Genomic DNA, 16148 nt, shown 5'->3' with positions numbered 1-16148 from the left:
CATCCCTATTATTTTAAAAAGTTTCAATTTAGTCCCAATATTTATCCTTATACTTTTAAAATTTTAATTTTAGTTCGACAATATATTAAAATAACTTTTGATATTTTAGACACGGCAATTAAATTATGCTCGGATTAATAGTTCTTGCATTAGCTGATTATATTATAATGCAACACTCAGTCGAACCTTTGGGTCAAAAATGGTTCATGGACCCGTCGTTGAAATTTGAGTTAGGATGTGGGGACTAAATTGAAAATATTAAAATCATTAGAACCAATATGGAAAGAATTTGAAACGGTAAAAACGAATTTTTCAAAAGTGATTCATATGGTTTCAGCAATAACTATCTTGAATGAGGTTGAGCTCGAGTGAGTCAACTAGAGAACATCAAACTCAAACACAGAAGCTTCTTGCCTCGAGTGCCCCATACTTTTAGGGCAACGATCAATCTTTTTCCACTGTTTCAAGATTTCGTTAGGCATCACACAGTTGATACCGCTATCTAACAGGTCTATCTAATCAACCATCCTCTAATCTCTCTACTCCCGAGATTTTGTTAGGCATCACACGATCAACCACATCAACAAATTACGGTACAGTGTGCGGATGATAGGTCTCAACACTCTTTTGAAACATTACAATAAGCTCTTATCAGAAAAGATATAGTTAAACTCCAACTCATTCATAACATCACGATAGACATGAAAACTGTGACACAAAGCACGAAGTCGCTACAATAGCAACCAATTGGTTTAGTTGAATCGAGTTATGAACCAAACGAGTTTATAAGGAGAAGACTCGAATCTAGTAGGATAGAAGATAATAAAACAGTATAAAAAGGAAGCTCAGTTCGATTCCAAATAATTTAAACAAGAAAACAAATGACCAAGTCTATGCAGTTTGAGATAGAAAAGCTCTTCCAGGCTGACGGTTAGCAAGAGGCCCATGGCAACCAAGAAGCTTTGCGTTAACACCATCAGGAAGAATCTTGTTCTCCGCCTTGTACTTTAGATACTCAGCTCGGCTGAATTTAGTGAACCCCCACTTCCTGCTTACAATGATCTTCTGACGACCAGGAAACTTGAACTTAGCTCGGCGGAGAGCCTCCTGCGCATTCTGTCCGTTGTTGTCCTTGCAGCGAACCGAAAGGAGAACCTGACCGATGTCCACCCTCGCACAGGTTCCTAGTGGTTTGCCAAATGCACCTCTCATACCAGTTTGGAGCCTATCAGCCCCAGCACACGAAAGCATCTTGTTAATACGTAGAACATGGAACGGGTGCACCCGAACCCTCAAATGGAACGCATCCTTCCCTGCAAACTTGGTCATATACTTATTGCAGGCAATCCTAGCTGCTTCCAAAGCCTCACTTGACACATTTTCTTTCTCCCAACTCACAAGGTGGACACAGAATGGAAATTCATCAACTCCTTTCCTTTTCATGCCAACATCATAGATCCTAATCTTGGGATCGGGGACACCACGACAAAATCGAGACTTGGGGTATGGTTTGTTTTTAATCTGTCTGTAACACCTAGCCGGTCTTCTCCCCATTGCAAGCGTGCTCAAACTGAAACCTGTATAGTTGTACAAAAATATAACAACATCACGTAAAAGTTAACTGGATAATGTCCAAAACTAGATGGCTAATTGAAATTGCTCCCAAATCTCGTGTAACAGTCTAAGCCCAAGCCCATCGCTAGCAATTATTATCCGTTTTGGCTCGTTACATATCACTGTATCGCCGTCAACCTCACAGTTTCAAAACGCTGTCTACTAGGGAGAGGTTTCCACACCCTTATAAGGAAGGCTTTGTTTCCCTCTCCAACCAATATATGATCTCACAATCCCCACCCCCTTGGGAGCCTAGGGTTCTCGCTGGCACATCACTCAGTGCCTAGATCTGATACCATTTGTAACAGCCCAAGCTCACCGCAATCCCCACCCCCTTGGGGGCCTAACGTCCTCGTGGGGTGTCTGGCTCTAATACCATTTGTAACAGTTCAAGCCCACCGCTAGCAAATATTGTTCGCTTTGACCCGTTACATATCGCCGTCAGCCTCACGATTTTAAAACGCGTCTACTAGGGAGAGCTTTCCACACCCTTATAAGGAATGTTTTGTTCCCCAATCCAACTGATGCAAGATCTCACATCTGGCGACCAACCCTCACCCAATTCTCAAAACCTATCCTATTTCCCTTTCCATGAACATCAAAATGCTGCACCCAGTATAACCTCATTACTTAGACAATAGATGAAAAATCAGCTTAGGAGATTTAAATCCAGATGTAACTCAAAATCAACTAAACCTTCAACAATTGAAGTTATAACCAATAGGACTTGTACAGAAAAGGTCAGGCCAGTTTTTTGGCCACTAAACGTAAGAAATAATGAACAGAGAATAAATCAGACAGCAGTGTTGTAAATCATACAGACATATCCTTGAAACTCGGCACAACTACACTTAGCCGCACCAGGAGAACAGTAAGATATGCCCGATTATCATAAGTACCTGCTTCAATCATCATCTTCTCCTCGTTCTTAATTTTATAACACAGAAGCAACCATATAAAGTTGTTGAAACTAATTATAGATCATTATTGACGCTAAATGGATTCAAATAGCCCTAAACCGATCAAATGAACGCTTTATGGCTCAACACAACTCGTGAACTTTCCTCTGTTTCAGATAAAAACTAATCTACGATTTCCCGAATGCAACATTAGCACTAACAACAGCTAGTTTTCGGGTTCAGCAACCAGAAAGCATCAAAACTACGACCGAAATAAAGATTACAAAGCAAAGATGGAAAGAAAAAGTAGTGTTCGTACCACCAAAGCAGCGATTGAGAGATAAGTTGTTGAAGCGGCGGCGGCGGCGGCGACGCAACGAGATTCAGCTCCTAAAATGGTTGTTAACCCTTTTTATAGCAGATTTGGAAGCAGAAATTGGGCCAAATACCCTTTTTCAACTTTGTCAACAAAAATTGGCTACTTGAACAACAAGTTTGTCCAACATAATTCATTTCACACTCCTGGATTGATTTCTAATTGATAAGATTTTAAAATTTTTATTAAAAATTATAAATTATTAAATAAAGCGTAAAAATTACAGTATTTACCTAAGTTGATGGTGTAACATGATAAAATTAAATTATAATGTTCAGTTAAAGTTTAGGGTAAAATACGATGAAATTAAAAGTTTGGGTTAAAAATTGATACTAGGTAGTACATCTAACCCGACAAACCAGACCAACCTAACCCGAATTATAAGAATTGGGTTGGATTGTTTTTTCTGAATTCGAAGTGACTCGGTTCGATTTTCAATTCATAGAATAAAAAACTCGGATTGACCCGAAACCAAATAAAACTTATAAATAACATTGAGAACTCTATCATGTGTAAAGGTCTGTAAGAGTGGCAATCCGAGTTTACTCGAGGATATTTATAAACTGACAAATCACACACTATAAATTTTGTGTTAATTTAAAAATATGATTTATGATCGATTATTTAATATGATTTTAAAAGGTATTTTTATTTTTTTATATATAATTTCTTTAAACTAATCTTTTTTTTAATTTTATAATCTACACCATTTTTTATTTATGTTAGGTTAAACTGTTCATTTATATTATTTTTTAATTTTATATTTTCGACTAACCAATTTTTATTAAAAAATGTAGATATGTTAGAATTTTTTTTTATTTCTGTCTATGAATTTATATATTTTTAATAATTATAGATTGATTTGTAAATTTTTAATATTTTTTTATCTAAGATTATATATAAATTAAAAAAAATTAAAAAAAAATAGCAACTAGAGAACCTAACTCGAATCCAACCTGAAAATAGAGGGTTGAGTTGTGATGAAATTTTTAGGTTGGGTTACTAATTCAACCAACCCGAACTTGGGTAAAAAAAAATTCTCTTAACCCAACCGAACGCGGACTGTGTACACTCTTAATTGATACCACAAATTTAAAAATAAAAATTATTATTTTTAATTGATTATAGTTGAAATTTATTAGTGCGGATTTCAATATTGCGTATGGTATTATGATTCCAAACTGCACACTCATAACCGACTCTCTCCCCCACACGTTTACAGTGACGCCTGCAAGCGTGTGAAGCAATATATGAAAGCTTGGGTTTTGATATAAGTTTTGACATTTCAGAGTTAAGTTCATCTATATAAAATATGAAAGCTCACCAAATTTGACGTCAATTGGATACTCGACATACGTTGCATGGGGTTATATGACTGTTCGCCAAAATAAAGTCCACTTGAGAAGTATTGAAATTGTCTAGAAATGTACCATAGGGGACGTGACTAGTTGTCAATTATTTATACTCGTTTATATGTTATTAAAGTTGTAGTTGTTGCTTATTAACATTAATTTCTTTCAAATTATTTTCAACGTATTTAATCGCTCATATTTTCTAAAACATTTCTTTTAAATGTGACCCAAGACTCGATTATACGTCAAAATTGTTCGCAAAGTTCGACTTTCATATGACTAACTCATTCGCCGTGTTATAACAAATGTCGCATAATCGTTGTTCGTCGTTATAAAGATGTAATTGATACTTCAACGACCACTATTAAAATAGAAGCCTAAATTGTAATTTTTTTTTTTTTTAAATATTATGTCTCATATTCTTAAATTGAGAAGTGCAGTTTGGAATGGAAGATTTTTCTTAAAATGTTCGTCGATATATTTGTAAATTTGACGTTTTTCTCCTATTTTCTCCCCTCACAAATTATTAATTGCCAAACATAGCCCTTCAAATTTAAATTGTCCATAAACCATATAAAAGTCGATGAATAAATATTTAAAAACGCTCATAGATATTGTTCGTTTTAGCTCATTACCTATTGTGTGTACTGGGTAGAAGGGTAGAAGTTTCTATACCTTTATAGGGGGATCTAATAATCCTTCCCTTTGAGAGTCCAGCATCTTCACTAACACACCGCTTTGTAAGCACCCAGATCCACCGCTAGCATATATCGTCTGCACCCAGATCCACTACTAGCAGATATCGTCCGCACCTAGATCCACCGCTAGCAGATATCGTCCGCACCCAGATCCACCGCTAGCAGATATCGTCCGCACCCAGATCCACCGCTAGCAGATATCGTCCTCTTTGGGCTTCCTCTTTTGGGCTTCCCCTCAAGGCTTTAAAACGCGTCTATTAGGAGAAGGTTTCCACACCCTTATAAAGGGTGGTAGGAGAAGGTTTCCACGCCCTTATAAATGATAGCTTGTTCTCCTCCCCAACCAATGTAGGACATCACAATCCACCCAAAGAGGACAATATCTGCTAGCAGTGGATCTGGGTCGTTACAAATGGTATCAGAGCCAAACACCGGACAATGTGCCAGCTTTCTCACTGTTCCCCGAAGGGGTTAAACACAAGGTATTGTGCCAGTAAGGACGTTGAGCCCTGAAGGGGGTGGATTTGGGGATGTCCCGCATCGATTGAAGAAAGAAAAGAGTGCCAGCAAGAACGCTGGGCTCTGAAGGGGGTGGATTGTGATGTTCCACAGTGGCTGGGGAGGATAACAAACCACCATTTATAAGGGCATTTATAAGGGTGTGGAAACCTTCCCATAGCATATTAAAGCCTAGGGGAAGCCCGAAAGAGGGAAAGTCCAAAGAGAACAATATCTAGTAGATCTGGGCCGTTACAGCTTCATGTCTCCCCTAGCAAATATTGTCAACCATTTATAATTTATAATGCCCCAAACCATCCAATTATTAAATTTATAATTATTTAGCACATGAAGTTAAATAACTCGTGCTTAATTATTTAGTCTAAATTAATAAAGTTAGATTATCAATATTTTCTACATTTTTTTTATTGTACTATGCTATTGAAATTATATTATATATTATTATTATTTTAAATAAAAAGGAATTTCAATCTCCCAATTATAGGGAATAACTAACTACAAATTGACTTGGTCGAAGGGATAAGAAATTATTATTTTAAATTATTTTTGTTGTTTTTTTTAGAAATTATAATTTTCTTTGCGTTAAATAATAATTATTATAAATTTTAAATGATAATTGATGAAATTATATTGAGAAAATAATGTAGATGAAATATAGACCAGATTCAAAATAAAATGGGCAAACCGGTAATTTTGCCAAAAAAGTGGGCCAAATCGAAATTTATTTTAATTATTAAAAAATAATCCATATTTTAAGCGTGAGGATAATTAAATCATTTTTTTTTTCCTGAAAAAAAGAAAATAGTTTTTTTTATTTTTATTTAAATATACAAATTGGATATTTTTCATCACATATCAGCGATCCTTCTCGTAATCAGTCAAATCAAACTTCAATCCATCTTCACCGACAATCTCGCCGGGATGGACGAACCCACGACAGAGCCACCACATGAACCGCCGCCGTCGGTGGAAAGGAGTTACTGGAGGAGGTGGAGCAAGCAAGACATTTTTCCAGAAGAGTCATTCCGGGACTGTTCTTCGTACAAATATGCTTTGTCGCAAACGTGTTCTCGCCTTAAGGACCGTCTATTGGACCGTTCCTCCGACGCCAATGAGCTCTTCGAACTTCCTAAGGTCAGCGAAGTCGGGATGAAGAAATGTCTCACTTGGTGGGACTTGATTTGGCTCGCTTTTGGCTCTGTTGTTGGTTCTGGTATTTTCACGATCACTGGCCTCGAAGCTCGCGATGATGCTGGACCTGCAATTGTGGTCTCTTACGTAGTTTCGGGGATCTCTGCGTTGCTCTCTGTCTTCTGTTATACTGAATTCGCTGTTGAAATTCCCGTCGCCGGAGGTTCCTTCTCGTTTCTTCGCATCGAATTGGGGGATTTTATTGCGTTTATCGCCGCGGGGAATATCTTCTTGGAGGCGATTGTTGGTGCGGCTGGACTCGGGCGGTCTTGGTCTTCCTATTTTGCGAGTATGATCAACACTGATAACCCTGATTTTCTTCGGATTAAGGTGAATTTCTTGTCGGAAGGGTTTAATCTTCTTGATCCAATTGCTGTTGTAGTGCTTCTTGTTGCTAATGGTATTGCTATGAGTGGAACGAGGAGGACATCTTTCTTGACATGGATAACTTCTGTGCTCAGTACTTTCCTAATTTTCTTTGTGATTGTGGTTGGATTTATGAGAGGGAAATCTTCAAATTTGGTACCCTTTTTCCCTTTTGGTGCGAAGGGTGTTTTTCGAGCTGCAGCTGTTGTTTATTGGTCTTATACTGGATTTGACATGGTGGCCACCATGGCTGAGGAAACCAAGCAACCTTCAAGGGATATACCGGTGGGATTGATTGGATCCATGTCTATGATCTCTGTGATCTATTGCTTGATGGCCTTGTCATTAACAATGCTGCAAAAGTATACGGAGATAGATAGGAATGCAGCCTTTTCCGTTGCATTCGATAAAATTGGGATGACATGGGCTAAATACTTAGTTAGCATAGTTGCTATCAAGGGAATGACTACAAGCTTGCTGGTGGGATCTATGGGGCAAGCTCGTTACACCACACAGATTGCTAGAGCCCATTTGATTCCACCCCTTTTCGCCTTGGTTCACCCGAAAACGGGAACTCCCGTATATGCTACACTTTTGACAACCATAACTAGTGCAATTGTTTCATTTTTCTCTAGTTTGGATGTCTTATCAACTGTTTTTTCATTCAGCACACTTTCCATTTTTATGCTTATGGCTGTTGCATTACTTGTAAGGAGGTACTATGTTAAGGACACAACACCAAGAAGCGATTATATCAAGTTTCTGATTTTGTTGTTTCTGATCTTTGGTTCTTCTATAGCATTGACAGTAGTTTGGAATTTGGATAGGCAAGGATGGATAGAATATGTTGTGCCTGCCTCTATTTGGTTCCTTAGCACGTTGGCTATGTCGTTCCTTCCCAAGTACCGATTGCCAAAAGTTTGGGGTGTCCCTCTTGTTCCCTGGCTCCCATCACTGTCTATAGGGATGAATCTTGCTCTAATTGGATCTTTGGGTCGCGTGGCATTCTTAAGGTTCTTCATTTGCAGCGCAGTAATGCTTCTATACTATCTGTTCGTTGGCCTTCATTCCACATATGATGTAGCTCATCAAGATGGCTTGGGATCCCAAAATGAGGAGAGAAAAGAGAACGCTAGTAGGGTGGTATGTTAGATGTTGCATTATTTTAAACTGTAAATAGCATTCTGATTCTCGATTGCTAAGACGTCCATTTTCGGCTTTTCTTCAACTACAAATGTATGTTCTTTTGTTGGTTAGCAAGATGAGTCAGTTCTAGTAGGATAAGGAAATGTCATCTTGTGAAACACATGTTGTTTATGCAGATCTGTTCAATAATTTATGTTTCTGGTTTACTGGTTTGAGGGTGTTTTCTGGGAATTATCTTACTCCCTGTGGAAGTATCTAATGTTCTTTACTTACTAATTTCAACAATCAAAGACATGTATGCTTGCATCTCTTATATGAACATATCTAGTAATTGGTAGAGGAACACACACAAGTTATTGTGATATCCCACATTAGTTAGGTAGGAGAACATAACACCCTTTATAAGGGTGTGGAAACCTTTCCCTAGTAGACGCGTTTTAAAAACCTTGAGGGGAGGCCCGAAAAGGAAAATCCAAAGAGGACAATATTTGCTAGCGGTGGGCCTGAGCCGTTTGAATTTATGTACGAAGTCCGATACCCTTTTACTTAGCTATCTATGCAGGCTTTTGTTTGCTTTGACGGTATATCGGACAGACGAGTTCAACAAACACGGGGGACGTTTGAGAACAATTTTTGGGTTACTGTTTTAATTAGACTAGCTTGACTAACTATTGCTGTATCTGTTCCCTCATCTGTAGTCTGTCATGAACTCTATCAAGGTCTCACGTAAAGACTGGAGCTGATTGAGTCATGTTCATCTTCAACTCGAAACTATGCCTACAAGGATCAGGTATGATCTTTCTGCTCTCAGATTTCATTACATTCAGAGGAGTAGGAATTATTTTCTTAACTGTGGCTGTTCATTGATGAGTTGAATGTCAAAACCTGCTTTATGTTGATGTGGTTTGTTCTTCTGGGTTCATCCATATAAATGTCTTCAAGCACTTGAAGTTAGGGATTCGATTGGGTTCTCATAATGCTCTGATTAAGAACGATTATGTTTGCCTAGATAAGAGATTTGAGAAGCTTATGGGATTTGAATGAAAATTGGTTAAAGCTGTTTATATATAAAGAACAATTCTATCGGTTTGATTTTGCACTCCTTTCATTTTAGTTCTTAAACCTTGAGAACATTTTGGTTTTGACTCTAAATTTGCATACAGAGCCAATATAGTGTCTGTCACCAAAGGATTGTAGATCATTTGTTTTTTCAATCTAATGGGTAGATGTTTGCATGAACAAGCATTAAAAATAGTGTAAATATATAGATTTATATTAAATAATTAATGTATTATCAATAGTAGGGATTAATAAAAATTTATATGCCAATTTAAAAACTAAAGTAAAACATTTGAATGATAACTGATTAAAGTAGAATATTTGAAATTTAAAGGTCAAAAGTAGAATCGATTTAAACAAACCTTTGATTATATTGTTTGGTAAACTCACTTGCCTTGTTTGACCATTTTAAAACTTCTAAATATGTTTTCATTTTTATTTTTATGTTGCTGTCATTAATCCCGAGTTGAACTAGTAATAATAAAGGCTTTGAAGAATCAGTTCCAGTCCAAAGCCATGATGCCCACTTACCTTAAATTTTATATCTTACGAACTAGCTTGACAACAAAATGTAGTAGAATTAGGCAGTTGTTCCTTGAAAATAGTCGATGTATGGGTCTGGATACACGTGGAAATTAGTCTTGATACGCCCAAGGGCCTGGATACTCATGAATTATATATATATATATATATATATATATATATGTGTGTGTGTGTGTGTGTATATATATATGTATATATATAGAATTCTACTTTATATAGTATACCTGTTTCTCTCATAATTAGATGAGATGCCTGTGTTCACTTATGCTTAAAGCAGTGTAGTGAATAGTCCCAAGGGGCAGCCTGGTTGGCAAGAGCTTGGGGTCTCTTGGTCATACCGGCTTGATCCCATGGATTAATTTCAAGAACCCTTGTTGTCTCCCAGGTCTGGGTCTTGGGGTGGGTGCAGGTGTTCCCGAGTATATAAGGGAGCAAAGCTCTAACTCCTGGTTATCAAAAAGAAGAACAATGCTGTGAATATGTCACACATTGATTTTCACCATTACTTTTGTTTGGTGGGTTTGATTTGCCATAAGCTTCTCAGATGTTTTCTATTTCAATTCATAGTTTTTGTTTGGTGTATTTTACCAATGTTGGTTGAGTACGAACCGGTCGTTTATGCGCAATATCTTACTTGTTTCATAAAATTAGTCGAAAACTTCGTAAGACTTTATGTTGAAGATAAAGAAATATCAACCATAGAAGATTTGAATCTCATATAACCAAAATTTTCTACGGTTTATAATTTATATCTTGATAGAATTATTGGAGGGAAGAGAAAGATTAGAGAATATTTGCACAAAAAATAAGGTGGATGAGTTGCACTCATTGAGAAAAATACCGAAAAATCAATCGTAATCTCGTGCTTGTTGTGTGTATTCAAAGTAAACATCAAATATTCAAATTTACATATACTTCTCTAGAACTACTGAAAGAAACCTTCTTGTCACTAGCTAGCAATCCTATTAGAAAGAACAACCCTTAGTCCTAAGAACATGTGATCATCTATCAGCCAACTCCAAGCAAGAACTTTCCGTCGTTTCCAATGATTCTAACACTAACACAAAAATTATACCAAGTTCAAGACGAGCTCCCCAACCAGATGGTTGGATTTGATGAGCTCATTCCACCTTTATGACTAACCAAGGTCAAACTTCTAACTAGAGTTTTCTCGTTTAATCCAGGGTTCTAAGACAACTCCTCTAAGTCTCTAATAAGAAATCGAAGCTCTCTCTTCTAACAATAGTTGGAGTTAATGTCGATCAAAGTAACTTTTTTCTAAACATGGTCTAAAACCAAATGAAAATGGATGGAAACACATGGTATATAAGTAAAATAGAAGATGATGAAGCAAATTTATGCATCTGTTTATAGGAAAAGAAACATGTGAGTTTGAAGAAAATGCAGGCAAGTACATAGCTCGAAAGCAAATGTCAATTCTTATCAGTTCAAGAAGAACAAGAGAAAAAATCATCCTAAACAGCAACTTGAAGTTTGGTTGCCTGAGAGATAAAAGGAAAAGGGGCAGTGTTGTTTGTATAGTTTAGGTATGTGTGTGGGTGTGGTCTGGTCAGGTCAGGTCAGGTCTGGTCTGGTCTGGTCTTCGTCAGAGTATCATGTCAGTGGATAAGTGGCTAAGTAGACATGACAATGCCTTTGTGTGCTTCACTTTCAGTCACAGACCCCAATTGGCAAAACCCCATAACCATATGGCTCGGGTTTTGACACACACCTGCTGCCGTGTCTCAATCCTCCCCCACCATCTCTGTTTATCTTCCACTTTCTGTCTTTCTTTCTTTCTCAACTTACTGACTCTGAGCCCTTATTCTGAGATGACAACAGTGAAAGATGCCTTCCTCTTCTCTCCCAGCTTTCCCACATGGCCTCTTAAGCACTCCTTCCACTTTTCTCCATTCCCATTATTGTTTCCCCCTACTTCACGTAGCACCTAGAAGTTCCAAGCATGGGCTCAAGAAATCTTGATTTTATTAGATGTTGTGACCTTTTCTTTTTAATCTATGATGTGGGTTAGCTCTTAGAAACTTAAATATATGTAGTTAGTAAGATTAATAGGTTTGTGTCCGCTTGAATATAGTTTAACGGATCAATTATTGGCTTTGACTTCTGTAATGACCCATGTCCAGGACTTTGACACCTAATAGTCTCGACATTCCTCTGCGATATGATCACACTAAAGAGTGAAGACTATCTCGACAGACCAACATAAGTCCATCCACAAAAAATGAAGGTATATTTCATTGGTATAGATAGTTGGTTACATTTCTTTCAAATGTGGTTTTAGTTCATTCATGGACCTCTTTTAATGAGTTGTCACATGTCCACCAACTTCTGCCTTAGTTCGTCCTCAATCCATACTAAGCGAGGTATCAATCTAATATCACTTGAAATAACCCAGACACATAATTCAGTCCATGATTCATAATATGCATTTTGCATCTAATAGTCTCGACATTTTCCTACATCTCCTGGAACATGGTCACATTACTTATTCCTCGCTTTCACACTGTGCTACTCTGGTCCATCTAAGGGACCAATTGTTCTTTTTAATTATTTTTTCGTATTTTGAATTCATTGAATCAAACTTCATGTGGATATCTTTATCTGAAATTTCTTTCTTTTCTCTATAGGTTTATGTAGCAAAATTTGAGTAGTCTTGTCATTGGGTAGTGTTACTTTGTCAATGGGTTGGGCATTTTGGTATTAGATTCAGCTGTCCTTTCACTTGATTTTGTGGTTGAGATTATTAGTATGTTGGATTTCATAAAGTGTTTTCAAGCCAAATAATAACTAATATTAGTTCAATGTTTTGGTCTCTCCAGTTATTTAGTACGGATTAAGAAAGTTCATGTTTGAAGTACAATCGTTCCTTTTTTACGTTAATAATTGCAAGGCGGGAGATCGAACCATCGATTTTTTTTTAATAGAAATCGATCTGTGGAACCCTTCAATTTTAATTATGTTGGGGATGGATACAAAAATGTAGTGTGAAAGAATCCTTATCCTGAAAGGGAAGAAGAATTAGGGTTCCGTACCGACGTACATTTCTATGGGTTATGGAAATAGGACTAGCTGACTGGCTCCGATATTCTCAGACAACATGATCACATTACTTACTTTTCAGTTCAAGCTCATTGCTAGTAGATGTTATCTGCTTTTGTCGATTATGTATCAATGTCAGCCTCACTGTTTTAAAACGTGTATACTAGGAAGAGATTTTCACTCCCTAATAAGAAATAATTCGTTTCTCTCTCCAATTAATGTGGGATCTTACAAATCTAACTCCTTGGGGGCCAACGTTCTCACTAACCAGACATGTTTTAAAACCGTGAGACTTACAATGATATATAACGAGTCAAAGCGGATAATATCTATTATTATTATTTGTGTGGATGGAAAGACATGTCGAAGATAGGCATGAAAATCTATCTGAGATTTATTGGATATATTTGTGCCCAAAGGGGATTTGATTTGTATATATCAATCATTCACGTGATATTTTTTTCTCGACATGTTTTAATTGACATGGGTCCGAAAATATGATTCGAAACGAAGTCATTAAAATTATTTAGATGATCGAACTTAAATGTTTAGATTTGTAGCGTGAAAACTATACATCAAAATCAATTCAAATTCAATTATTTAAAAAAAAAATCACGAAAATATTTGAAAGCGTAAAGACCAAAATGAGATGAAATGAAGTTTGAAATACAGAAAGTAAGCTCGGAGGTTTATCAACAACTTTTTGTATCTAATAAATTTATACCACGGGTATCTAATTTTTTAATTTTGTGTCGAATAAATTATTATTTTATTTGAAAAAAAAGAATTTGACACGTGTATATATAATTTTTTAGCTAATAAGATTCTAAAGAGATAAGAAATAAGATTCCAAATTTTCGGTCTCCACGTCGGCTCACACTCATCAATCTTTTCCATCATAAATTTTATTTATTTATTTTATTTATATCTATTAATTTATTCCACTTTTTAAAATTTACTTAAATACTAATATTTTGGTAATAATTATAATTAATGGTTATTTTATTATAAGAATTTTTTCTTAAATGTGAGTGAAGATAAAACATATTGGAAGAACTCGTGTTGGTTTGTAGAGATAAATAAAAAAACAAAGAATCGTATCTGATCGAGTCGGGATAATGCAATGAGTCGCAATCACGAGCGTGCGCAAAGAGAGAAGGGAAGAAAATGTGCAAAATTAGAAACAATAAACAATCGAGGAAGAGAGACAAAGGAGATTCCCATATCTTGTCATACAATATAATGTCTTGTTCTTTTATCTTCTCTCTCTATCTCTAAATGAAATTTAATATCACGATATTATGAGTTAAGGGTATCCCGATAAACCAACACGAGTTTTTTCAACATGTTTTTGTAATCACTCACATACATCCCAAAAACATAATTGCTTCAAGTAAAACATGCTTAACTGTGAAGTTCTTATAATTGAGCCACCGAAAAAGAATATGCACCTTAGTCGTCCTATCCTCAAGATCGTGTTTATTTAGACTTGGACTCAATTTATTCGTGTACCTCTTCTTTACTCGGGTGTCACAAGTACTTTCTCAACTATAAAAATCATGTATATAGCCAATATGAACATAGCTCAGCTGTAATTGACATCTACTTCAAACATTGTTTATAAGAGTTTGGAAATTTCTCTCTAAGTAACGCGGTTTAAAACTGTGAGGTAGACAGTGATAAGTAACGGGTCAAAACGGATAATATGAAAAAAATTGTTTAGACACGTTTTACATTTATCAAATCTATTTCTTTATTAAATATTTTATAATAATAAGAAAGGAATTAAATGATGAATAGACAACAAAACATATCATATGAATGGAAACATTATACCAATGATTAAGAACCAAATTCTCTCCTTATCCAAATGATTATAATTATCATATATTAAATAATAATAATAATAATAACATGGAGACAATTCCACTAATTAATTTATTAATCAAGCCATTAATTTAATTAAAATCATATAATTATCAAATTATTTGGTCACATTAATCCAAATATAAAATTCCCCCATCAACCCAATAATTAAACTAGTTAACAATTTATTTATTTAATTATATATATATACTTTTTAAAATTTAATGATCTATTAAACCCGAACCTAAAAATTCTAGTAGAATTTGACGGAGTGAGGAAACCTTCTTTGTTCCTGGGATTTGGGTAGAGTCAGAGACGGGAACGAGGACGAGGGCAATTAATATAATACCTATTCTCGACCCTGTTTGGCAAACACGGAGAAATCTCTCTCCACAGCTTCCTCCCTCATTCTCCTTTCAAATGAATATTTCTCACCCTGTTCCGGCATCACCACAATATCCCGACTCTACTGGTTAAATAAATATTTTAAATTCTATATTTAAAAATAATTGGGCATAACTTAAATGTCAAAAAGGTTTGGTGGTACTAATATATTAAAGGGGGAAATGGGTAGGTTCATGCACACATGAAATATGGTCAATAATGGAATAAAATTCTATATTCTTAGAACAAAATAATTGTGACAATGATTAAACATTATATTATAACATATATATATATATATATATATAATTTAGTGAAAGATTATGAAGTTGACTCATCTACATCTAAGATCCATATTAAAAAAATATTTTTAATTTTTAATTTTAATTATTATTATTTTTTAAAAATAGATTTATCTAAACTTAATTCTTGGGGCATAAATTTATTTGTTCCATGGTTAGGTTCATGCATACTACCCAAAAACACCAAACAACCTCAATTTTTGTTACATGCCTTTTTAGGTTTAATAATGTTCCATTTTCTCGTCTTTTCCTCTTTTAATCATATGTCACTCTAACAAACATGTTTTAAAATTATGAGACTGACAGTGATACTTAACGGATCAAAACAGACAATATTTATTAGCGGTGCGTTTGAGTTGTTATCCTATTGAATTTTTCACACGTCATTTAGAACGGAGACTAATGAATGAGGGTAGATGAGGAATATTAACAAAATAATGACGTGGCAATTGACACGGATATGCCACGTCAAGAAAAAACAAGAGGATAATTATGATACCCATAGTTTTTAAGAATTTAAGAGAAAAACATGGGTAGTTGTTTCGGTGGGTATTGACCGACAAAGAAAACTGCGAATGGAAGTCGGCCGCGTCACCGTCCATTTTACATCTGGTTATTAGTGACGTGGGACCGCGCTTTTGTACACGTGTGCATTTATTTTTTTTAATTTATTAAAATTAAAAAAATGCAAGGGGATTTGTTAAAAAGGTAGGTTTTTTTTTTTTTTTTTTTTTTTTTTTTTTTTTTTTTTTTTTTTTTTTTTTTTTTTTTTT

At 35.5% G+C, this 16148-nt stretch overlaps 2 protein-coding genes across 2 annotated transcripts; one reads left to right on the top strand and one right to left on the bottom strand.

Moving 5' to 3' along the window:
- Positions 1-725: 725 nt before the first annotated feature.
- Positions 726-3000, bottom strand: LOC111437559 (60S ribosomal protein L10-like). Its single transcript, XM_023075565.1, has 2 exons — positions 2833-3000; positions 726-1577 (listed from the first exon to the last, which is right to left on the bottom strand). The coding sequence occupies exon 2, from the start codon at positions 1552-1554 to the stop codon at positions 892-894; it is 663 nt and encodes a 220-aa protein (XP_022931333.1). The 5' UTR covers positions 1555-1577; positions 2833-3000; the 3' UTR covers positions 726-891.
- Positions 3001-6253: 3253 nt separating this feature from the next.
- Positions 6254-8376, top strand: LOC111437558 (cationic amino acid transporter 8, vacuolar-like). The gene has a single exon (XM_023075564.1). It carries the CDS (start codon positions 6380-6382, stop codon positions 8165-8167), a length of 1788 nt encoding a protein of 595 aa, XP_022931332.1. The 5' UTR covers positions 6254-6379; the 3' UTR covers positions 8168-8376.
- The last annotated feature ends 7772 nt before the right edge of the window (positions 8377-16148 follow it).

This window comes from Cucurbita moschata, unplaced genomic scaffold (assembly GCF_002738365.1).
Source record: "Cucurbita moschata cultivar Rifu unplaced genomic scaffold, Cmos_1.0 Cmo_Scf00064, whole genome shotgun sequence".
Taxonomy (NCBI): Eukaryota; Viridiplantae; Streptophyta; class Magnoliopsida; order Cucurbitales; family Cucurbitaceae; genus Cucurbita; species Cucurbita moschata.
The sequence above is the reverse complement of the archived record's forward strand: the minus strand, read 5'-3'. Positions and strand labels throughout refer to the sequence as shown.